Source organism: Salminus brasiliensis, chromosome 6 (genome assembly GCF_030463535.1).
Source record: "Salminus brasiliensis chromosome 6, fSalBra1.hap2, whole genome shotgun sequence".
NCBI classification, from domain to species: Eukaryota; Metazoa; Chordata; class Actinopteri; order Characiformes; family Bryconidae; genus Salminus; species Salminus brasiliensis.
In genome coordinates this window covers 14,561,834-14,587,299 of record NC_132883.1, presented here as the reverse complement: position 1 = coordinate 14,587,299, position 25,466 = coordinate 14,561,834, and the positions used below count along the sequence as shown (strand labels likewise).

Genomic DNA, 25,466 nt, shown 5'->3' with positions numbered 1-25,466 from the left:
TTGGATGGAAACGATATTTGTAAGTTCAAGTCCTTATAAGTTTTTGTGTGGAAGTCTGTGGTGTAGGCCCCGCCGTCAGCCCATGACCCTCACAGATCCTGCCGTTTGAGAAGGCAGGGGCAGACCCAACCCCCTAGGCAACCAGACGGGACTTAACTGGTGGCAGCGGGGAGGACGGAGGGAAAATAAGAAACTTCAGCATCTGAAAGCAGCAGCATAGGCATGTAAGACAGTTGGAGACTGGAGATTGGTTGGTAAAGGGGATGTAGCATTAGAGTCTTGTAGAACTTATGCTGTCATGCAAGAACCTTGTATCTCCATAATGGCAACTTTACAGAACAAGGAAAAAACATTCTTAATTTTCAATGGAAGTTTTTTCAATGGAAGATTTGTTTTGGAGCATTTCTATTGGTTTGTTCATGATGATTCGTTCTTCAACATTTTAACCCAGTATAATGACCAATTGCCAAATCTAAATGATGTCAAAAAGTAAAAATGCAGCAATGATATGTAATAAACTTTAAATTGGGGAAAAACTAAAGGTTTTCTCTAGGGAGTATTCTGCCTTCAAACAACCCATATGTTCATATGAAGTACACATTTTATGCTGAAACTTCTTGTAAAACATTGTTTCAGGCATGAGACAGCATGTTTGTAACTACTTCATAATGAGTAACTTTCTGTGAGGTAGCATGCAGAGTAATTAATCGTTTTGGGCGTCTGGTTCCTATTACCAACATTTCCACTTGACTTTGTTTACATTTAAAAAAATAGAATTTCTCTGAACATTTTAAAGGTTAATATGCTCATCAGTAGTTTGAATGTGTTACAATATTACTTGAATAGTGAAATAGCAGAATACACACTCACTTACTCAAAACACATTTATACACATTTACACATTTATACACATCTACTACTTTTCTGTTAGTATGGGAAAATGTGCCGATATTCTTCTCTATGGCAATTAATTGTATGCTACAGACGCAGCCGATTGAGATGAGGCTGACACACTGAAGCATCCCTCTAAACTGGGATGACGAATCTCAGCTGTAGCCATCAATTAATTGCAGTGAGGGGGTAAAGCCACTTTAAAAGCTCCAGGGGTGAAAATGCGGGGGTGGAATGGTGCTATTCATGGTAGTAGTATTTCATGTATCTCCCCGGCACTTTGAACCGAGCTGGATAAATTATCCGATGTGGCGGTGACGTGCGTGAGGTATGACAGCCTGGGAGGTGTTGCGTGTGCCTGTTGAGATTCTGATTTAGAGGCGGTGGAAGCGTTAAAGTGCCATAGGTTAGTCAGCAGGGCATCGCTAGGCTGCAGTGGGGAAGATGTATGTCTCCGGACCACTGGCCAAATAATTACATTGCACCTTTTTGCTCTGTCAGCACAGCAGTCTGGCTCGTGTCTTGTAGAATGGAGCAGAAATCATCCTGGGGAGAGAGCCTGAGCTGGCTGAGTGTGCCCTTTGGCTATAATATAAAACCACTGAGTGTGGCAATGTGGCAAAAGAGAACTGACCACTTGCATAAAGTTCAGCAGAATTTGAGCCACTATTTTAGTTTTCTGTGTGAACTTCCTGGCCCTACTTTTGTCCTGTACAGGATCATGATGAGCAGCTGCTGTTTAAAAACTAACATTTTAAAAACAAGGTTCTGTAAGGGTTCTTTAGTAAACACGTATTTGCCAGGTTGAATTATTTATTTATATAATGAAAATAATTCCTTAAAGAATGTTATACAATTGTTCTGTTTAGCACCAAAAAGGTTACACTATTGTTACAAGTATAAGTACCCTCTTTCTTTTGCAATTTCTGAATACATTCATCAAGCACTTTATGAAGAACACTAATATACTAATATTTAGAGCCTCCCTCTGCTCTCAGATCAACCTCAGTTCTTCATGGTATTGATTTGTTTATGAAACCAGTTTGAGTTTGCTTTGTGATGTGGTGCATCATCATGCTGGAAGCAGCCATTAGGAGTGTGGCCATGAAGGGATGTACATGGTTTGCAACAACAGTAAAATAGGTAGTGGCATTCAAATGATGTTATTAACAGGCCCAAAGTGTGCCAAGAAAACATCCGCCCACACCTTTAACCTCCACCAGCATATTCTTACACAAGGCTTAGATTTTTGCTGTTGGCGCCAAATTCTGACCCAACAATCTGTGTGGCTCAGCAGCAATCTAGATTCATCAGACTAAGCTTATGTTTTTCTGGACAGTAGTCTCCTACTCTCCAGTTTTGGTGAGCTGGTGTCCACTGCAGCCTCAGTTTTCTGTTCTTGGCTGACAGAAGTGAAATCCAACATGGGTTTCTGCTGCTGTAACCTATTTGCCTCGAGGTTGGACATGTTCTGTATTCTGAGATACTGTTCTGCTTACTACTGTTGTAGTGGGAGGCCTTTCTGTCAGCTTTATAGATAATTGCATTAATGTGTAAGTGTAGGTTTCTAATAGTGCTTAATGAGTGTAGAACTTTTAAAAAAATGTTCTTTGGTGATCTATAGAACCTTCTACATTTAAGGAGTTAAATGGTTATTTAATTTGTCATTGTTCTATATAGAGACATTGTTTTTATTAAAGAACCCTACAAGACTTGTTTATAGGGGTGCCAATTTCAAATGGACCAACAGAAAGGATCTTAAATTACTTAAATGTATTACTTTAAGATATATTACCAATCAAGAAAATAAACTTTGCACAAAAAGTAAGGACATTTCTGTTTGGTAGATTTTTTTGTTGTTGTAACAATGCTTCTTGGCAATACATCTTGGAAAACCATTGGAAAGCCTATTCATTTCACTTTTAAATTGTGTGGGTATTGGGGGTATGTTCAGCTGCTAGGTTCATGACCTCAAAAAGTTGCACGACACAATTTGATATAGCATGAACACACTGAAAATTTGTGTATTTTCTAAATGAGACACAATACAAAGCAATCAGAACAAATGTAATTGACATAATTTAGTCTTAAGGTGCAGTAACACAAAACAACTACTATCTAATGGACAGAGAGGACGGAAAAGTGTACAGTAACATTATTTTTCAGCATAAACACTTCATAGAAAAAGATTACCCCCTTACAAAGCCTATGGACTGCCGGCGGGACAAAAGTGTTACTACAAACTTCTGTTACCAAAGAATAACCCCACCAGTTTGAACAGAGGCCCCTGTAGTTACTGAATAATACACCTTGGTGAACAGAGTTGGTAAAGCATGGAGCTTGTGTTCACTGATGGAATCATAAAGTCAGAGATGCACAAAGGCTTTTTGGATACAAACCTGCACCAGTCTGCAAGGAAACTGCTCAAATATCAATCTCAAACACATCAGCCATCTTTTGAAATAATAGTTTGACCAAAAAATGAAATGGGGAACTCCATCCAATTCCATCTAATTGTTTAACAGTTTAGAATAATTAAAAAGTGAAGTTGTAAACAAATGTCATTCACAGTGGTTTGATCTGAAAATTGCATCTGGAGAAACTTACTATTGTATAATTGCTCACAGTGGTGATGATAGGAACTAGACATAGTATTTATAGTTATTTTCCAAAAGGATTATGATTATGCTGCCTCATGCCTCAAGATATTGGTTCACAACAGTTCTGAGAGAGCATTTTGACCTAAAATCCAATCATGGCAGAAATGGATTGTACGGCAATACAATACCAAAATGACAAGCTTTCCCGTGATTTACCACTATTTTACCATGATAAAGAAAACTATGGTAGTCATGGTAGTCATGGAAGTTCACTACCTATTGTGTGTTGTAGACAATGTGACCTCAGGTTGCCATTACCTTCACTGTAAAGTGATTATGCAGAAATGTTGGTTAGTTGTAACTGACCTTGACCCTGAAAATGCCACATCTTCTAAAACAAAATAGTCTAGGTATAGTGCAGACTTCTAATATTTTTGGGGGGCAGTAAATATGGCTAAAGTTGGACCTATTTCTTATATTCTCTTCATCGACCCAGAGCAGTATTCATGCTGATTATCATGTCAGTGTAGAGCGCAGATCTGCCTACGGTTCCTTAAAAGACATCTCACATGCAGCACTCTTCAGTAAAGATAATAAGATCAGTCTGATTCTGACCTGTGGCAAAATAAAGCCTCATTATATATGTTATATCATTATGTTTATTAAACATATTCATCCAGAATAGTAAATGAAGAAGTGCATGTATTTAGACAGGGCCCTACTTAAGATGTTCATAGAACAGCATACTGTGGTTGAGCTGATTTGATTTTGGTGCCTGGAAATAGTAGTTAAGTTCTCTACTCGCATTTCCTATTTGCATAAATATTGAGTTCATAAATAAACTCGACTGAAATGCGATCGACTGCACAGGGAGCTACGAGGGGAAATAAGATGCTTGTGAAATGAGAAGTGGCATTTCTTATTGATCTGATATGGACGACGTAAAACCCAACCTTGTATTAATCCCTCTGACTACTTTGCCAAGCAGCACTCAATGTGGAACGTCCAAATATACTGGTTATACTGGACATGCAGTCAGGAAGCCCAAACCCACAGCAGTGCTCTTTTCAGAGTAAAAGAAAACGGATCCAATTGATAAGAAAGTCCTGTAGGGTCTCCAAAGAGGAAAGCCATTCATGTCTTTAGAGCTAGAGCTGTCTTCATTGTCAGAATCAATTCTTAAAAAAAAAAGAAAAAAAAAAAGATGTCAGCAAACATAAAAGACAAAGTTTTGCAGTGTCATTGTCACCGAATGGACAAATCAGCAGCGATTTCTGATAAGGACACATACCCTTTTAAGAGTTGGAGGGAGAAAAGAATTGGTCTTTTCATGGTGCTTTAAACAGTGACAAGAGTTCATCTGATAGCCACACTCACTGTGACCACCACCGTTCCCCAGAGACCTCAGCGACAATAGCGGCTAAATGTGAGCTTAGCATCTTTCAATAGCTGGTTGCAGGGTGATTTCCAGGCACCCTTGCAAAGTATGGTGGAAATACACTGGCGCCTTAAAAACGAGCTCTGCAGAAGCATCCAGGACACATTCTTAATATTTTCTAAAAAATAAGGTACACTCTATGAAGCAATAACTTACCTCACAAAGTGTAAATGCCAACAACAGGGACAGATCATGAGCTGGTGAAGCCACTAGGGTCCTTGGAGGCCCGAACAATGCCACAAGCCCTGAAATGAGATGTTAAACAATACACTTTTACATTCCATTTTAATACCAGACCTAGTTTCACAAAAGCCTCTTATTGGTAGGATTGGTAAGATTATTAAAAAGAATAATAATAATAATAATAATAATCATAATCATAATAATAATAATAATCATAAAAATAATAATATAGAGTGTTCAGTGTAATGGACAACCTCTTCATTTCACATCATTAAATCCCCTTTGTTTTTTTATAAAGGTAATGTGAGTAGAACTGTGCATGGATGGACTGTTTAAGGATATTGTTCCCCTTAATCAGCAAAATTGACCTCTAAGTTTAATGTTTTTCGTTTTATCCTAATTTTCATACACTGCATTGATGTGTTAATTGTAGAGAATAGCAATGGCACGTACATGAATCAAGGTTTTATAAGGAGCAAAGCGGCTTATTTATTTATTTATTTATTTTACCCATTTTCTCCCAAATTTGGATTGCCAATTACCCAATCCATTCATATTCTCCTTCATCACAAGCAAAGCTCCCGACACTGGGAGGGTGAAGGCCGACACACGACACCTCCAACACATGCGCAGCCAGCCGGCACCCCAGCTTTTTCCGAACTGCTGCTGATGCAATGTTACAGGCAACCAGCGCCCTCTGAGGAAAGCGCTGTGTTCTCGCCTCTGATGCATCGGCCAGCAGACGCCAGTGCCGGCCAGCATTGCACTGGAGTGATGTGAGGAGAAAGTGTCATCTACCCACCCTGGAGAGAGCAAGGACAATTGTGCTTCTTTGGGGAACAATTGCAGCTGCCGATGGCTAGCAGCATGACCAGGATTCAAAAGAATAATCATCTGGTCATAGTGACAGCACCTTATTCTGCTGAAAAATGAACCGTTTAGTCAGCCATTGATATCAATATCACTTTGACAGTTTAAAACTAAATAAAAGCTTTACATTACATTACATTAAAAATACCATTACAGAATTTGGCTGACAGTCTTATCCAGGGTGACTTACATTTGAATCTTGTTACACAGCTGAGGATTTTGTCATTGGCCTTCACATAGCTACATACATACATTCACATATACAATGTCAGACAAAAAACATGGCAGATTACACAATTTTTAAAAACATGGCTCACAGCATCTATATTGCTCAGTCCCTCTTGGCACTACATGGTACAAACAGAATTGCACAAACCTCTAAACATTGGTATTTAAAAGTTTTATTGAAGCTGGCATACATTAGTTGTATATCTATTAAGCCTTGGCAAACTGTACCTTCTGCGCGAGTGTAGAAACTGATACTCAGAATAAAGGGCAGGGGTTGAATCAGTGACTATTTTTTGTGCTCCTCTGAGCACAGACTGTTCATAGATAGACTGGAGGGACTTTTTTCCCCCTCAGTAACCTTCATCACAGTCTTGATCACAGAAGTGAGCTGAATTTGAAATGTACTGAAATACATTTCCCATAGCTGATCAAGCTTTCCCTGAGATCACCTGATTAAACATCCGTATCCCATAGGTTTTGGACTAATTCTATACAATCTAAGCCTTCGCAAGAGGTTTAACCTCTGCTGTAACCTAGAACATAAACTCTCCAGGTGAAAATATTATCTATAAGGTAATAAGGATGTCATGAATGATCACAGAACAGTGGATACTTCAGGCTACGCCTGCAGCGTTAGGAGTTTTGCCCAAGGACTCTTACTGTAGCATGGCATGGCAGGCTTGCTCGGCTGGGGAACTGAACCCTAGTCAAGTGTTTAACAGTTTCTTCTTTTCATAATGACAGAAAGGGAAAAAATCATAAGTGGCTTCATATATGTGTAGGAATATAACATACAATTTCCAAATCACTGCTAAACTCATTATTCTTAGGTGGTCTATAGCAAAATAAGCTTGAAGCGCTGCCACACTTTAGCACACAAACTGCTTCACTGTTCTACAAAAACAGTGAAAAAGTGAAAAGCGGCAGCTTTCTGTGCTCCAGGGTCTACAACATTTACGTAAACACCAAAACCTAGAGTTTTTACACACGGTAAATGGTGATAACTTACAAAAACTGAACTTGATACTGGACTACCTCACCAACCGACCACAGTATGTGAGGGCACGGGACTGTGTCTCTGACTTGGTGGTCAGCAGCATAGGAGCCCCTCACGGAACGGTCTTGGCACCGTTCCTCTTCACTCTGTACACTGCTGACTTCATGTACAGCTCACCGACCTGTCACCTCCAGAAGTTCTCTGATGATTCAGCGATCGTCAGCCTCATAACCAATGAGGAGGACAGCGAGTACAGAGAACTGATTCAGGACTTTGTGGACTGGTGTCTGCAGAACCACCTCCAGATAAACACGGGGAAGACCAAAGAACTGGTGGTGGATTTCCGCAGGTGCAGACACCCCCTCCATCAGTGAACATGCAGGGTATGATCATCGAGAGTGTGGACTCTTATAAATACCTGGGTGTTCATCTGAACAACAAACTGGACTGGTCAGTTAACACTGCTGCATTCTTCAAGAAAGGCTAGAGCAGACTCTACCTACTGAGGAGACTGAGGCCCTTTGGGGTGCAGGGAGCACTCCTGAGGACTTTCTTCGACACAGTGGTGGCATCTGCCATCTTTTATGGAGTGGTCAGCCAAGCTGGCATCCATGCTGGAGAACAGCTCCCACCCCATGCATGAGACTCTGGCAGCACTGGGCAGCTCCTTTAGTGACCGGCTGCTTCACCCCAAGTGTGTGAAGGAGCGGTATCGCAGGTCCTTCCTTCCTGCTGCCGTCAGACTGCACAACCAGCATCCATACACACACTTAAACTACACACACATGTTCAGGGACATGCCCCCCCCCACACACACACACAGAGATTTGCTGTAAATAATATTGTCATTGCTTTTTTAATTCTTATTTATATTGTGTATATAGTGTAAATTATTTATCTACATTTTTGTAACTGAGTGTCTTGCTATCCCTTTCTGCTGTGGCACTGAGGATTTCCCCACTGCGGGATTAATATAGGATTATTTTATTTTATCTTAAAAAGACAGATTATGGCTAGCTAGCTTTTATATGTAGCGCTGTCTATGTCTAGCTATGTTTAACTACATTAAACCTCACACCTAACTGTTAAATTCTCCCAGAATAGGCTCTTATATCATCTACTGACCCCCCTGAGAGTCTTATCCGGACGTGTACACACACAAACACACATCTGAAAGGGGAAAAATGATGTTTTAGCTACGGTTTCTGTTCTTGTGTCAGATGCACTTCTGTTATAACGGCGCTAGATGGCGCCACTCCATTAAGCTCTCGGGTTCGGTGGCGGGCGTTTAACCCTCACAGGTTTCCGTAGCGAAACGATCACATGTCTCCAGAGTCAGCTGATTACGGAAGAGACCGGAATAACAGTAGCTAGTTAGTCAGCTGCACATTTTTACACTTTAAACTCCTCATTAGTTTAAAGTATTTTATTTATCGGTATGGAGGCAACTCTGGAGCAGCATCTTGACGACACGTGAGTGTGTTTATTGTTTAGTAGCTTAGTCGTTGTTTTCAGCGCTGTGTGGATCCGTGTAGTGTTTGTTTCAGTGCCAGCTAGTGAGCCAGTTAGCAGGAACACAGTGAGGAAATTATTATTATTAAATTATTATTATTATTATTAAATTATTATTATTATTATTATATATTATATATAATTATTATTATTATATATTATTATTATTATATATTATTATTATTATTATTAAATTATTATTATTATTATTATATATATTATATATAATTATTATTATATATTATTATTTTTATTATTGTTGTGGAAATTATATTTTAATTGTATAGTTAATTAAACATTGTTTATTCACAAGCTGAGACTGGAGGGCACTGGATAATTTTTTTATGTGTGTTGATGTGTGAAATGGTGAAGATTTAGTTATTGGTAAAAAAAAAATGAGTAGCTATGATGGTCATAAAGCTTGAACTAGCTACTGTCAGGAATACGATTTGGTTAGTGAGGACTTTAGAGAGGGTCTCCTTTTTTGTTCTGGGAGGTCTAAGGCCTTTCATTAGAGCTATGGTTGGTTAGGTCAGATTGCAAGTTTCAAAGCCGTAAGCTGCTGCCGAGCACCCTGAAAACTCCAAAAGTTCATATCCACAAAGCAGGAGAAGGACATAAGATGGCAAAGCATTATTAGAAAGCCATTTCTGTGCTACAGTCAAGATAAGGCAGTTAATATAAACTTTAGAGGTCTGGAAGAGCTCTCATTTCTGTTCCTTTAAACAGTAAAAGTGTTTGGTTTCATTTAGTTAAAAACAATTACATACTTTAATGTACAGTTGTACAATGTGAGTTCTTTTCACCAACCTTTCACCAAGTTTGTAATGTATTGAAAGTTATTCTACAACCACAGCTTCCCTCCTTTTTGTACCTCAGTCTGGAATAGTAGATCATTTATAGAACTGTCACTATTTATTGGTCTGTAAATGATCTATAGTATTGTTTCTGAAATGGACAAAGGAGGTGTAATGTCATGAGGATTTTTGTTAGAAACAAGATTGATAAAGATATGACTATACTGTGTAGTAGCTTGCCTTTGATTTTCCTCAGCTTTTGATAATTAAATGTTATTATATACATGTTTCTTTCAGAAATTAAATTTCCTTCAATTTATGTTGCTCCTTCACATCTCTCTCTCTCTCTATCTCTCATATATATATATATATATAAATGAGAAAATAAGAAAATGCCCAAAACTCACTGAAGCACCTTTATTCTATTGATATTCTTGTAGACCCTTGCATTCAGACACATAGATTCCTTTTATACCAGGTTTAATTAGTTTGTTTCATATTTAAATATATTTTCTGCATATATATATATATATATATATATATAGAGACAGTCAGATGGTCATCTGTATTTTCACCATTTTGTAAATTGCAAAAAAAAAAATCAAACACGTTTTTATGTTTTAAAGTGTTTGTGTCTACATTCTCTTTTCTGTTTATTTGTGTTAGAATGAAAAATCCTGCAATCGTTGGGGTCTTGTGTACAGACGCCCAGGGTCACAATCTTGGATGTAAGTATTGGTCATCTCTCAGTATAATAACATTAAATATAGTAAACATCACAAACAAAGTTAGGTGGGAAATGACACATTTGTTTTCTGATTAAATGTTAAAATATGATGTGATGGAAATTTGTTTATTAAAAATACAATTGAGAGATGGAATGACGAATGTCTACAGTGTTTCACAATACATCAGAGAGAAGCTTTTGGTCTTATTTATTTTGAAGGTAAAGAGTTGGTAGTGTGTTCTTGTCAAACCACTCTAAATGATTTTGTTTTTCGTTTAATAATGCAGAGATATAGACCAGTTGTGTTTGTCTGCAGGCCGTGGTTCCCTGTCTGATGAGCATGGTGGAGTTGTGTCGGTTTTAGCGAAACAGGCTGCCTCTCTAACTAAAGACCCAACCGACTCCCCTACTGTGTGCCTTGAGTCTGACTCTGGGTAAGATGCAACATACACTCAGTTTCATATTACTTTATCCACTTTGTGCTTACACTCCACAGCTATTTTATCAGACACATACTACCCATGTAGGGTTACAGTTACTGCTGCATCTGTTGCTATGTTATAGATTAGCTCATTAAAAATGTACACTTCAATTAAATTGACAGTCTTATGCAAAAGTGTGGGCCCAGTGTGTCTTTGACATTGAGATGTAGTAAATCCAGCCTCTGTAGCTAATCAAGCATAAAACAAAAATAACGAGCAAGTGATGATGCAGAGTCACTTTGTGTTTTATAACATGAAACATAAAACATCAGAATCGTCAGTGTGGCCGGGGACCCTCAGCCCTTGTTTAATATCTCGACCTTGATTAATAAACCAGGCCTATGGCATGTCACAAGTTGTAATTAGGAACTGTCAGCTGAATTAAATGTAAAAATGATCGAACTCTTTAAATGCTGCAACCAGCAACCATAAGCTCATCTGAGCAACTGTGTAAAGATTTGATATTAAAATAACCACTGGCCAAAAGATAAGGGTTGTTTAAAAACTGTGGAGGTCAAGATGAAATCTAAAAGACTAAGAAAACTCTTAGTCTCTAGACTACTTGTTGTACTGTGACACACACAGTATTTAGAAGGGCACAGCTGCACCCCTCTACTTGCCTTTTATTATTATTATTAGTAGTAGTAGTATAAGTGGCTTTAACCAAATAATATAGCTATGAGCTGTCATTACCTCTTCTGCTGTTTGGCTGATTTTCTTTTAAATATTTATGAATGTACATTACTCCTTGCAAAAAAATTAAGTTAGCTGTCTTTGACTGAAAGCATTTAGAAATACCCTCGGAAATTATGGGAAACGTAGTGCCTGCAGTAACTTTGCATTGCATGTCTTGTAGTTCTGCTCAGCAATCCAGGTTAAATGGACTTTCCACTGCCTTGATTTTAACGGAGCACAGGAAAATTTGACTGACAGTAAATTGGGTATAATGATGTCCCTACTTTGCATTGGTATTTGCTTCACAGTAAATGTCTAAAGAGGCTGTGTCTAATATGTCCCAATAAAATGGTACACAAAAAAATGTGTACCATGCTATTTGCATGAATTTATAAAAATATTATTACTGCATTTTAGGAGAGATAAATAAAAGAAGAACAATGTAAGATCTGGTCTTCAGTTCTCATCTGGCTTTTAGATAAAGCATTAACCTTAGCCAGAGTTTGCACCTTTGCTGCTAGTTGTAGTAGTAAGAGTTTATAAGATTATGTTACCTTATGAAACCTTGACCTTGTTGCTGAGATGGCTGACCACCTTTAACTCACTATTTTAATATTTTATGCTCTTACGTTGTTGCAGGAATGTACTGGTGAGAACACACGGAACCATCACTGTCGCCGTGCACAAGATCGTGTCCTGAAGTCTTTTTGTATTTCAGAGTTGTTCCCGCTGAACAGTAACTCTACACATACTCATGATCTCTGTCTTTCCTTTCAAGAACCCCAAACCCGTAGCTGCTAAATGTTACATGTTTTGCTGTGCTTTTAACTTCTTTTGGATTTAAGAAATGTATAAATCTTTAAGTACTCATATTGTGTAATTATGATTTGCTCATATTTTTGATGTCTCAGCTTTTCATCAACTCAGCCTTTTTCCTATTTAATTTTTGTCCATTAAATAAATTATTCAAGGAAAAAACTCAAATACAAATACAGCTTATTTTAACACAAGAAAGTAGACTTCATGTCATTAACAGATTAATGTTGATTGATTACTATGGACTGTCATGTGCAGTATCAGTATACAGGACTTATTTCTGCCTGGATTGAACTGAGGAAATGAAGATTCAGCATGTACTTCAAATGAATAACCGCTGTAGCTTTTTTTTTTTCTCTTTTCTTTTTTTGGCAAGCATTTGAATGAAATTAACTGAAATTGGTCAAATCTTTAGGCTTGTAGGTTAACTAGCAATTCATGTGACATGCTTTTTCACATAATGCTTTAAAGCCACTAAAATATTTAAAGGGCCCAAAGCATGGAAAATCAGACTCTTGAAATAAGAGGGTGATGTAGATGTTGTGGTAGATGCTGCTTTGTGCTGTAATGAAAACATGAAAAGATGCATCTGCCCATTCAGCCCTCAGCAGTTTTGCACAACCCATTCACACTAAATCTAATAACTAGAAAAGATCATTTGCATAGATGTGTCTTAGAGGCAGAGCAACATCACAAAAACAACCTGTTTAATTGTTGGGCCTACAGGGAGGTTGGAAAAGGATCATGTAACATAAATTCATTTTGTTTTGTTTTGTACACACCAATAAAGATAGGAGAAAGGGCCTTTAAGTTGTTAAGTTAAAGTAGCCCTGGTTCCTCTCTAGGTGGCAGCAGTTATTGCTGGGATAAATAAGACTTTGTAACTATCCCAGCAATGCATTTGAAATAACATGCCTGAACAAAGTGCCCCGAGTGAGTTTAGGTAGGAATGTGCAGAGAAACCCATATAGCTGCTGCCACTGTACTGTTAACATGACCATTGAATGTCTGTTACAGCTGGGACAGTTTGCAGCATTTACTGGACTTGTACTTCAGTAATCCGTGCATATCGTGTAATCCTCACAAAGACATGTGTGAGTGTGACGAGCAATTGTTAATTTAGTGCAATTATGTAAAAGTTCCACTGATGGGTAACACATTGTCTTAAGGAGTGAAAAGCTTGGTGATGGTTTATTTGCTGAGATCTGAACAGTCACTTGTACTGTGTTTGCTCCGTTTCTGATGAATGCGCATGAAGGCCACTGAAGCAGGTGCTTCGGAAAACTGTTAACTGGAATCGAGATGTTTAAACTGACCTTTTTGGGGGTAAAGATTCATTATCCGTAAAGGAAGGTGACCTTGCCATGGCATGCTCCGGCACAAGTGTTTGTACAAGTACAAATCTCTAATCAAGGAAGTACTCGTTAAAAGCTTGACGGTGGAAATTGGGATATGGGGTGTTGCGTTGTTTTTGCTGGAGGTTTGCTTATCAAAAGAAGAATGTTTTTGTGTAAGGCTTAAATCATCTAATGTGCAATTAAGACAGTTCCTTTTTCAGATTATTGGACCAATACGAATTTGACTATATTGCTGAGGTATATAATTAATATAGTCAATAACCCGTTTGGGCAAGCACACCATGCTTCACCAATGTGAGTTCTTGGGCAATAATCCTAACTCTTCATTCTCCTACCTGTGTAACAACTTTCAAATTTAAGTTGTTAATGCCTAGCATGGTCATACATTAAATGCATTCAGGATTGTGATGATAAAGTCTACCACAAAGATGGCTAAAACTCTGAGAAGCCACCAGTAGGACTTTTTGGAGTGCTGTCATAAAAGAAGCACGTTTGCATCCCTAAAATACTTTCCATCAAACTCACATCACATTCTTTAAAAAAACCTATGAGCCGTTAAAGTGTAAACTTAACATTCTGGTTTTTGAAGTACTCACAGATTTAGTCAGATACACAGAGGGTGTGTCAAAAGTATGTATGTATTAGTAATAGCGTAAAAGAGTATGTAGTATAGATAAAAGTTGAGAATACCGAAATATCCAAGATACATACTCAGAACCAGTCAGGTGTTAAGTACATTGGCTAAAGAACAAGTTAGTATACTGTTAGAAGATCCTTAAGGAACCTACAACAGACCGTTTTCTTCTAAAAAAAAAAAAAAAATTGTCTTGAAGGTCTGGAAGTTCCTCAAGATCTTATACTTTTAACAGTGTACTTAATATTGTGTGTATTAATCTGCCAAACGTGCACTATTATAATCAGTATATAATAAATGCCTTATATTCTTAGTCTGTAGTATGCAATTGGGACATATTTACATTATACTTACAATTTTGAGGAGGGCAACATGTTTGTAGATATAGGCACCTCATTGACCTGGCTTGTAACTTATTCATATTCAGCATACTGAACATTCTCCACAAGAGGGCGCAATTACAACAGATAGCTTTTGGTGCCTTGCATCATTGATATAGTGTGTCCTGTTCAGTTGTTGTGACTCAAATGCTTATTTTAATCACTCGTTGCATCAATAACGGTGTAAGTCCACACCATTCAGCCATATTATTAAAATCACTTGCCAGTTGTCAATAACTGCTCTGACTGTTTATTAGCTCCCTGAGCCACATTTTATATTTTCAGCAATTTGTGCTTCTGTGGGATTGAACCAGACATGCTAGCCTGCAGTCCCTAAGTGCATCAGTGAGCACTGGGCGCCCATGGTGCTGTCGTTGGTGTTCACAGGTTGTCCTTTCTTGGAGTACTTTTGGTAGGTTCTGACCGCTGCGTACCTGGGAACACCCTACAATACGTTGTTTGGGATAAACTCTGATCCAGTCATCGTTCATTTTTCTACTTCCAACACATCAACTTCAAGAACTAATGGTTCACGTTGCTGCTTAATATGTATATCACAGATTTTGACTAGTGATATTTTAACGAGACAGTGAATGTTATTGACTTGGTTTTATTGTTTTATTATGGCTCATCATTGTATGAGTATTTGCTAGTAATGCACTAATTATTACTTATGCATAAATGTAAAATAGGACATGTACCTGGAATTACATTACAGATAAATATTATATATTTCTAGGGATTTTTAGAGATCACAAATTGAATGATATATATTTTAATGAATTATTACATTTCTGTTTATTATTGGTCTTCCTCCTAATATAGTAAATAGTATCCCCACCTGTCAGACGGAGGGTTTAATTCCTCGATGGGGAAAGCAAGTGCTATGGGGCAGCCACGGCTTAAAGGTTATAGAGGGTGGGGGTGGGGGGAATGAAGGCACAGTGCTTTCTCCTCCCTTAACATCATCAGTTAAGGTGCCCTTGAGCAAGGAACCTAAAACCCAGTTGCTCCCCAGGGTGCGGAGGTGGCTGTCCAGCGCTCTGGGCCTGTGTTCTCCCTCCTCTAATCATAAGTTTGTGTTCAAATAGGGAACAAATGCAGTCAAATATCAGTTAAATGTGAAAATGAACGTTAAACAAGCTTACTGATATCATATATTAACATATTGTTTGCAATAAGACACACACTGGGAACTAACAGAACATGCAGAATCCCCCACAGATTTACTGGTTGTGTGCACTGGTGCTGGTCTACGCAGGTGCCATTCAGAAGCTAAAGTTACCTGTTGAACTTTATCTCAAAGCAAATCACCCGCTGTGCTGGCTTTAGTATACCTGTTACAGCATACAGGGATGATTCAGGATGATTATGATCTCTCTGGAACATCTCATGTACTTGGCTCATATGTTTGAGCCAGGCCTTAACCTACAAAAGGAAGCGCAAAAGGGCGCACAGCCAGTAAGTCTGTTCCAGGAGAGCCACTGCCTCAGACCTCAGATCACCCCCTTCCACCCTTCCACCCTTCACCCCTTCCATAACCTGAGCCTCCTCTGAGGGCATTTTCTGCGGGCTGCTCTGGAGCCTTGGCCTCTGCAGTAGGTCTCAGAGTCTTATGGTGGAGATTGCAGTCACGTGGTGGTGAAATTCTCCCCATGGCTGCAGTGCCCCGGTCTGAGGCTGCAGTGAGAGCAGGAGCCATGTAGCACACACTCAAAACCCCACCTCACACAGCTCAAAGAGCGGCACAGGCTCAGCGAGGAGGAAAAAACAGCCGAAAAAAGCAGCCATGGTCAGGCATGTTGTTGGTAAGGCATGTGGTTTTAGAGCGGTGGCTGTGCTGAGGGGCTGTGCGGATGGGGCGCAGAGTGCAAGTGTAGATGCCCAGAAGAGCAGAAGAGTCCCGAGCTGCCGGCTGTACGAGTGACCGCACCGAGGGGACATATCGATGACTTTTTTGTTTTCCACAGTAAGGTGACATTTCACTGTTTTCTCACTCTTTCTCCTCACTTAGTACGAACTTCATCGGAGGGCTGAATTTGGCTTGGTGATAAAGTTGGATCCAAACGGGCGAAGATTAAAGCACGAGTTTATGAGGGATGGCTGAAGTAGTTTAGGGTCGTTTAGTGTATTATACTGTGCTAGATTAGTATATATATCATTAATTATTTTTAATTATTTATTATTATTATTATTATAAAAAAAATCATTACTTATATTAGAGTATTCGTGATGAAAAAAAAACATTTTTAAAAAGTTATTTTCATTTTAAAATTTGTTTTTTAATTATTTCTAATTTAACTTTAATTTAATGATGTTCTGTTGGTTGAGCAGCTGGTGAGCTGTTGCTCAATCATCTCACACTCGACCTTTAGTGTTTTATTTTTGAAATAAATAGAAGAATAAAGTTCCTCTGCAGTTCTACAGAAAACTGCTAGTTTTCCCACCACATATATTACATATATTTAAACTCATTTTTTTAGTAGTAGTTTAGTTCATTTCTTGGTGGAAGAAACAACACATTTTTACTTTTTACGTTTTTTTTTTTTTTTTTTTTAAATGATCCTATTTGTTTATTGAATTTGTTCGTGATTTATGCTTTTAATCCCACCTAAAGTGAAAGGTATGTATGGAAATACTGTATGAAAATGCTGAAAGAGGCGAAACAAACAGCGAGCCCTGGCTGCTGTATTCTATTGGCGCTTACATAATCACGTGACTGTAGGGGCGGGCGACAGGGCGAGGGGGGGGGGTTGTAATAATAATAATAATAATAAAAAAATGACTAATTTCACATCTGCAGACACTAAAAGTGTATAAGGTGAGGTGAACCTGTTACTTCGTGTCAGTTAAGCCACGAACTCAGTGACTGGTGTAATTTCTAAGAGGATTAGACTGAAGGATTGCCTTTTGCTCTCAGGTCTGAACTGAACGTTCACTGGCCGGATGCTGCGCGCCTCTGCCAGCACTGTGTGTGGACAACAGCCGGGACAGCTGGTCAGTGCAGTGGTCCTTTTTATTTTATGATCCCCCCACAACTCTGAAATTGTCTCTTTCTGATTTTTTATTACTTATCTTATCATTGTTTCATTTTTTTTTTCTCTGCACCTGAAACATAATGTATATCATCAGCTAACAATGGTGTCCTTTATGAGCTCTGTCAAGAGGACAGGAGTTCTGAGTTAGTCAGATGAGTTAGTAAGGGGACAGGTCAGGGACGTTCCAACTGGACGGGTTTGACTTTTACTAAGAAATGGGACTTTGTGAAATACCTCCAAGTCTGTCAAACCTGAAAAACACCAAAACTGGCCTCCAGACGATGTTTCAAACACCATTGCATTCCTTCCTTTCATCATATTTCCATTCCATAAACATTATTTAACTAAAACTGATCACTAATCTGGTTCTGAACTTAATGTTACGTAATGCTAAAATTGCTTAAGTTCAAAAGAGAATGAAACCATTATAAGAGTTTGACCACGAACCTCCTTCATATGGTAATTTTCTCACAAAGGGAGCTAAACATCAGAGGAGTCAGAACCACTTTGTCTGATGAACAGGTGTGCATTTTACAGTGTTAGAAGGTCCTCTGAGGTAATCGTCTTTCACATTTGAAAGAAAGCACTTCTGTAAACATGTAATTAGCCACTGAACAGTACAAGAAAGAGCTGTATGTGAAATCCGAATGCTTTTTTTTTTTGGTTCAGCTGACGATCCTTTGAAACCATGGACGATACGAATATTCCTTTAGAGTAAATATCATGTAGGTGCTGGATTCCACATGATTGTATCAAGACAACAGTGGTGTCAGTAACATTTTAGTGTTTACCTCTTTACCTTTGTCCCAAAGTAACAGATTGGCCTAACCTGCATTTACTTTACCTTCCATTTTTCTTGCGAGCTAGTTGGAAGAACACAGGTTGGGTTCCATGATACCTCCAGCAATCATATAAATCCACCTTACAGCACATTTGATTGACCTTAGTGAACACTGATCAGCCAAACCAGGTACTGGATGATAATTCCAGTTACATTTACATTTAGCTGCCACTCTTATCCAGAGCGACTTACAAAGTTATTTGTATTACAGAGGTGGGCCAGTATAGTGTTAGGAGTCTTGCCCAAGGACTCTTATTGGTGTAGCACTGCATAGTCATCCAGACTGGGAATCGAACCCTAGTCTCCCACATGGTGTGGTAGCTCAGCGGCAACTAGTGGTGTTATCTGTTGCGCCACACCAACCACATGTTAGTGCTGGGCTTCCTTAAGGAGGAAATTGGAATTACTTTTTTTTAATGTTATTTAATATAAGCGTCTAAAAATATCCACCATGCCGTATACATCAGAACAGCATTACATTTCTGTTGCATTGTTTTGTCCACCTTCTTTTGGAGTGCCGATGCCCTAGAAGAACCACTTGTGTGTAATAAAGTGAGTGTGAAGAACCAATAAGTTGGTAAAGAACATTTACCAAGCAAAGGTTCCTCACATCTTTAATAAAAGCAAAATTCTTTATGGAATCAAAAGTGGCTCTTTCATGGCACAGTGCCTTCCAGCTGACATGCTGGTAAGGAGTTGCATATTAAATGAAGGTTTTTGAGGTGAAAGGCTTCTTTAAATGGCTTTGTTATTTTTCGTGCCCTTCCAGCGTTCATGCACTACAGCACCACATACAGGCCATCAGTGCAGTGGGGAGGAGATAAGAGCAGGGCACATCTTCCCTTTCTGTAGTGAAGCCTCCTGCTCCACCTCCTCCCCTTATAGACAAACAGCACTCTCCTCCCTCCCTCCCTCCCTCCCTCCCTCCCTCCTTCCCTCCCTCCTTCCTTTTTTTCTGGAATAGCCTTGCTGCAGCATGGCCATACATACTGCACTTCATTGCAGCACTGAGATGACAGACAGACTGCCTACACCTACAGAAGACATGCATGTAATCCGGTTTTAACTTGTCTAGCTGTGATTTTGATCTTTTTTTAGTGGGTGTCCAAACAAAAGCAAACCATTTGAGCAGAGAAGTTCAGGGAGTGCAGTGTGTGCTAACACTTGACTAAAAGTAGAGGGGTGAAGAAGTAGATTAGAAAAAAGTGACAAAAAGTGTTGCTTCTCTCAGAGAGCTGTGCTCCAAGTGGATGGCATAGACATCGGTAAGCCAAGCTTTTGTTCTGCTCCCTCCTTGGCCTCTCTCAAGGACAAGGGATGGATTTCACATTGCTTCACACTTGCTTTTTTATCACCGACTTCTAAGGCAGTTGCTGCACTACTTCTCTACTACGCCAGTTAAGATGATAACAAGTTAAAGAGCACCAAATACCAAGACCTAGATTACATCTTAAATCATTAAGTCAGTGGTCTATTTCTGCACTTCCAAGCTCTAGACACTGAACCCCCTCAGAAGTGAGAGATACCCATCACAATTGCTAAGTCTGGGAATGGCTCCTGTATAGATCTGGCCATGAATTTCTGCTGAAATAGAATTGGCCAGAGTGTGAAAGTTCACTTGGAAACATGTAGGTTGTGCAGGCAAAGAGGGCCCTTTACCTAAGAGGCCAGAGTGAAAGACTGGGGTGTAAAATTACTTGTTGTCTTCACAAGTGTTGATGTGTGTCTTTATTCTAGGTATAAGAAGTAAAACAAGAGCGAGGCCTTCAAGCAAAGTTCCAGCTCAGAGGATGGCACTGAGAAAATAGACTGTCTAAAGTTGCCTCATTTCTCCTGCATTGCATCAAATATGCTACCCAAAGAGCACAACAGGTAATACTGCGAATATTATTACTTCTTGTTGTTCTGACTGTAACTATATGCTGTTTTTGGGGTGGAACACATTCCTGTTGCTGGAAATACTCTTAATACCAGTGATGGGTTGATGTAATGTGTTTATATTGTTGTACTGTGCCTTTTTATAGTTACATGAAACCAGAGAGAACAAATGAGGGATGGCATTTGTGTCTTATTTGTGATATTTGTGCTAAGCTGAGTCATAGAGTAACAGGGTTAAGGGTGAAACGATACACTTATCCCACAATATATTCAACGGGTTTACGATGCCGTGTTCTCAAGGTATTTTTTAACATGAGAAAATAATGACATAATCCATTAATGGGGCCTAAATTGGAAGGATGGTGGAGGACTGTGGCACATGACATGAGCCTGCAGAATTGCTGGATGTTGGTTGTTTAGTGATGTTGGTTGTTTAACAATGCAGCCTCAGTAGAATGTCTGTTCTCTACGATGCACACTGTCAGGTTTTTGCATTGGAATATCACGATTTATCAATGTATTGTAACACCCCTACTAACAAGAGAGTCAAACAATGTGACACACTTCTGATACTGAGAAAATGTAGACAGGGTAAAGGGTAAAACTAACTTTGTAAGGGTCTGCCTTTTGTTTATTGAGGCAGTCTTCAGTGTTGGAGAATGGATGAGTTGCAAGGAATCAACTAACCCTAAACTGAGTGTTACTGAGATCTTGAGGCTACTAAAGCTGCGTTTGTCGGAAACCAGGAAATACCGCTTGTTCCACTTGTAAATTGCACTCAAACAGCCAGTGAAGTCTAATTTACAAGTGAGGAAACTGGGGATTCTAGTTTATGAGTTTCCGTATGTATTTAAATGTTCATTTATTATATTTGACAGTATTTGTGGACGTTATTCTGTGATATTGCATAGATCTCCATGCCTAGTGTGCGGGTCTTCTGATAAGCAACCAAATGGAGCGAAGTGGTATTTACTAGTTAACCACCTAGGCACCTTCTAGCTGACAGAATTAACTCAGTGTACAGTGTCCACTAGACAAGATCTACATTTCTAAAAAAATAATGGTTCTTTAAGTCATATGTCAAAGAAGAACCTTGTTTGGTTCCATAAATAACCATGTTTGTCAAACAGGTGTACATGTGAAGAACTCTTAAATCAGAGCGAGGCAATATGACAATATTTTATCGTATTGTGATACACAATATGCTTTTATGAGTGTATCGTGGATATCATCCATGCTTAGAGAGCACTGATTATCCGCACGTTTCATTACAAAGGGTGTAATCAGTTTCATTTAATGCAGCATATTTTGAGTGCAGCATATTTTGAGTAAAAATCACAGTACTCAGTGTGAAAGAGTATTTGGATAGCAGTTTTTAAAAATGTTTGGCTGTTGGTGCCTTTTGTCTACATGACGAAATATTGTGATAAATATCGTATATTATAAAAAATGCCTTTAAATATTGTAGTATAATTTTTTTTCATATTGCCCATCTCTATCTTGAAACAATAACGAAGGTTCTTTAAACCCCTAAAGGGGTCTTCACACACATTTTACTATGGAACCAAAAGTGTTTTTTTTTCTGTGGCTCTGCCCAAAGAACCCTTTGTAGCGCATTTTTGTAAGAGTGTAGGGTCATATAGCTCTATAGAAGCATGAGAACTCAAAGAACAACTTAATGCATAAAGGTTTCTTGGCTAGGTTTAATGGTTCTTCCAACATGAGAAAACCTCTTGTAGATGCTTGTTTGTAGAACTTTTATAAATGTTACAAATGACACCAAAAGGGTTGTTTTGAATGAAATGACTCTTTTCTTTGCAGTGTAGTTTTTGTTAACTTTGTTTTACTCTGTGGTCATTCTTCTAGCAACCTGTTGAGTTTTGTGTATACTGTAACTCTGTAACTACATTTTTGTCAAAGATTCCCCAATGTTGATTCTGTTATCACTGACAACACTGTTCCAAACCTTCCAAACAGAATGCTCCGTTCTTCATATTTTCATCTTCATAGTCCCTCGCTGTTTCTCTGTTGAACCATTTGTAACAATATATCTTGTGTTCCCTGCCTATGTCCAGAAAGCAGCACCTGTCTAAGAAGTTGAGCTGAGAAGTCTTTATTGAGCTTCTAGTCTTTATTGAGCTTCTAGCTTCTAGTCTTTATTGAGTCTTGTGGTTCTTGGAGAAAGTTATGCTATGGCACCATGCAGCTCCTGGTGCCATTGCATGCATGTTTTGCTGGCTGCACCACTGGGGCTATTTAAGGTTTTTAAAGGAGCTCTGAAGGCAGACTTGACTTTATGGATTAATAGATTTTTTTTAAACATGACCCCGTAATTTCAATTTTAATCGCAAAAAAATGCAAGCTATGCAGAAGACCTGTGGCTAAGCAGGGGAAGGGAGAAAGCCGAGATTGTGTTCTTATTACGTTTGGGGGGAAGTTGTAAAAGAATTTCAGCATAGGCTTACAACAGTGACCCCTTTTCTCAAGTATATTGTGTATGTCATATAAAAACACAACAATTTTTTATTCTTTAAGCCAATTGGAATAGAATAACTTAGAATTACTTAGAACAAACTGTTCAAATTAAGAGTGTTTTTCTTCTCCTAAAAGCTTGCTATGTTAAAGGACTAATATCATGAAATTACCCTCATTTTTCGGAAGTAATTTCTTCGATATAATATGTAAGCACTGGTTCATGATTTATGCGATGACATTTAATCTGTAGCATTTGCATATTTATTATTCAGCAGGTTAGCTTAGGCACCTCTGGTCTAATTACTGTCCACGTAATCCTTTGTTGATGTATTGATCTTTTGCAAAGAACCTACTTTTTAATTCCTATTAATGCTTCATTTTATTGAAAATTAAATTAAGCACCCAAATGGTTCATTGAGTTTTTGTGTTTCTATATAGAAACTTTGCTTTAGTAAAGAACTCTTAAAAAACATCAACAGATCTATCAGGAACTATGTCATTTGACCAGAGGTGTCCAAACATTTGTATAAGAAGCGTTTCAGCCTGGACTTGCACAGGGTAGATGCAGAAAATACCAGCCAGCCAATCAGAAGACGTAATTTCCATAACTCTTAAAGTCTTAAAGGCACAGTAACAAAACTCAACCTGTTCAATCTGAAGGCATATGAGGATGGAAATGGCCAAGGAAACAAGGATTATGACTGTGTTTGGTATATAGACCTAACATGAATATCATAAGTTGACCTCAGGAAGTCCAGAAAGCTAGATGGAGATGTGTCACAGTTCATTCTTTAGCTTTCCTCATCCAACCCATTGGGTGAATCTACAAAGCAATACTCCTGCAATTGCGGTTAACCCTTATAGCTTTGAAGCATTTCCCTCCAAGGAAGATGGAGTGCAGCTTAGTGGTTTAAGAAGGACTAGTGTAGTACAGCTCTTAGCTACACGTCCCACCCACAGACACACGCACTCGCGTACACCAACACACACACACACTCACACATGTAAAGAAATGCTTTTGCCTGCAGTACACAGACGCAATTCATTGTTCTGTAATCCGCTAAGCAGTTTCTGCCTGATTCAGGCCAGGCCTCTCAACATGTCTGTTTCTGCTTGAGTTAACATCCAGCTACTCACAACGTTCAGGAACGAGCATTCTTTAATGTTCCGGGTGAAACATGGTGAGAAACGTCCATGTCAGATGGGTGACTTTGGTTGCATCTGGATTCCAGAGTATGTTGTTACGCTATGGTGTGTTGTTGTGTCTGCAAGTAACAGCAACAAGTCATCAGGTTTAGAACATGCATCTTAACCCTAAGCAGAGGAGGCCTTTAGTTAAGAGACTATAAATGTTTTTTTTAGTTGATAGGCAGGTGGAGTAGGCGTCTTGCTGAAGGTAAGAACTGGATACAACCAGATTGGCTGGGTTGCACTCAATACCCTCAGGGCAAAAACAGATCCACTGGCATGCACTCATCCTTACACACTCCCTTTCAGCCTTTACATTCTTGCTCGCAGGGAATAGTCTATGACCAATGGGGTTTTAGCTCTGTATATATTCAACTCGGCCTCGACCACTAGACCTGGATTTAGCTTGGCTGAATGTTGTTTGTGTTACAACACAGAAAAGTACATAGACCTCTGCATGTATACTAGGGAATATGCAAAGCTGGGAGTTCACATCAGCTAGGAGTTCTAAACTGACCTCTGGAATCCAGTACTTACTCCGTGTTTAAACTAGGGATGCATCGATCCGGCTTTTTCAGTTCCAATACCGATACGATACATAAACTTAGCATATCGGTCGATACCCGATACCAGTCCGATACCATTGCTGAATTAATAAACCATACACCTCACCATGTGGGAGAGACTTAAGGCATCAGGATTGACTTAAACATTACTTTATATAATATAACACATTTAGTGCAGTCTCACACCACCAAATTAAAGTAAAAGGATTGGTTCCATGGATCGGCCGATTTATCAGATACCTGATCCAGCTAATTTTGTTAATATTGGGACCGATACCCAATCCTAATATCGAATCGGTGCATTCCTAGTTTAAACATATCAAACCTGATGTCTCTCAGTCTCCTGTAAGCATTTATTAATTTGTGCCCAGAGGTGTTGGTGTGTGCATATATACATTGTGCATTAGCATATGAAACAATAAGTCTGTGTGCTACTATTTCTTCAATCATTAAATACATGGTGCTTCCTTTATTGTTGGATGCACTGTGATAGTTTCTAAGTGAAAGTGTTCAAAAGTGTTGAATTATTTGAACTAAGCAAAATGAGGCCCAAGTTTCACCTGTCACATTAGATTATGTTATCAGGAATGTTTATCTATTGGGTGACAGATTACTTACTTACTGTGTATACAGAAGATACCCTTTTCATTTGTAGATCAAATTTGTAGATTTATAAAAGTGTAGGTATCTACTAAGCTTAGCCTGCTAGAAAAATCAGTAGCAGTATCATTCATTTTTTCCCAGCTGTTAATTTCACACAGGCAATAAGTTTTATTGTATGCATGCCTCTAGCCGTACCACGCCAAGCTGATAGTGCTGGGAGGATGAAGGCTGTGTGTTTTCCTCTGAGTCCCATAAAGCTATATTTTTTACTAACGCTAATGTAATGTCA

The 25,466-nt window shown here is 38.8% G+C and overlaps 2 protein-coding genes across 7 annotated transcripts in view; both read left to right on the top strand.

Annotated features, from left to right (window-relative positions):
- The first annotated feature begins 8,545 nt into the window (after positions 1-8,545).
- lamtor5 (late endosomal/lysosomal adaptor, MAPK and MTOR activator 5) lies at positions 8,546-13,019 on the top strand. The gene is made up of 4 exons (XM_072680904.1): positions 8,546-8,680; positions 10,183-10,244; positions 10,560-10,677; positions 12,040-13,019. Exons 1-4 carry the CDS (start codon positions 8,646-8,648, stop codon positions 12,098-12,100), a joined length of 276 nt encoding a protein of 91 aa, XP_072537005.1. The 5' UTR covers positions 8,546-8,645; the 3' UTR covers positions 12,101-13,019.
- Positions 13,020-16,266: 3,247 nt separating this feature from the next.
- The window catches only part of slc16a4 (solute carrier family 16 member 4), a 31,988-nt gene continuing 22,788 nt past the window's right edge, over positions 16,267-25,466 (top strand). Inside the window, exons 1-3 of one of the 6 annotated variants that reach the window (XM_072680898.1) lie at positions 16,267-16,557; positions 17,509-17,585; positions 20,205-20,339. In XM_072680898.1, the coding sequence (XP_072536999.1) occupies positions 20,317-20,339 (23 nt within the window). In that variant the 5' untranslated portion in view covers positions 16,267-16,557; positions 17,509-17,585; positions 20,205-20,316. Of the gene's footprint in view, positions 16,563-17,508; positions 17,586-19,412; positions 19,519-19,551; positions 19,733-20,204; positions 20,340-25,466 lie in introns of those variants that run through there. The other 5 variants (XM_072680899.1, XM_072680901.1, XM_072680900.1 and 2 more) reach the window with 5 other exon arrangements.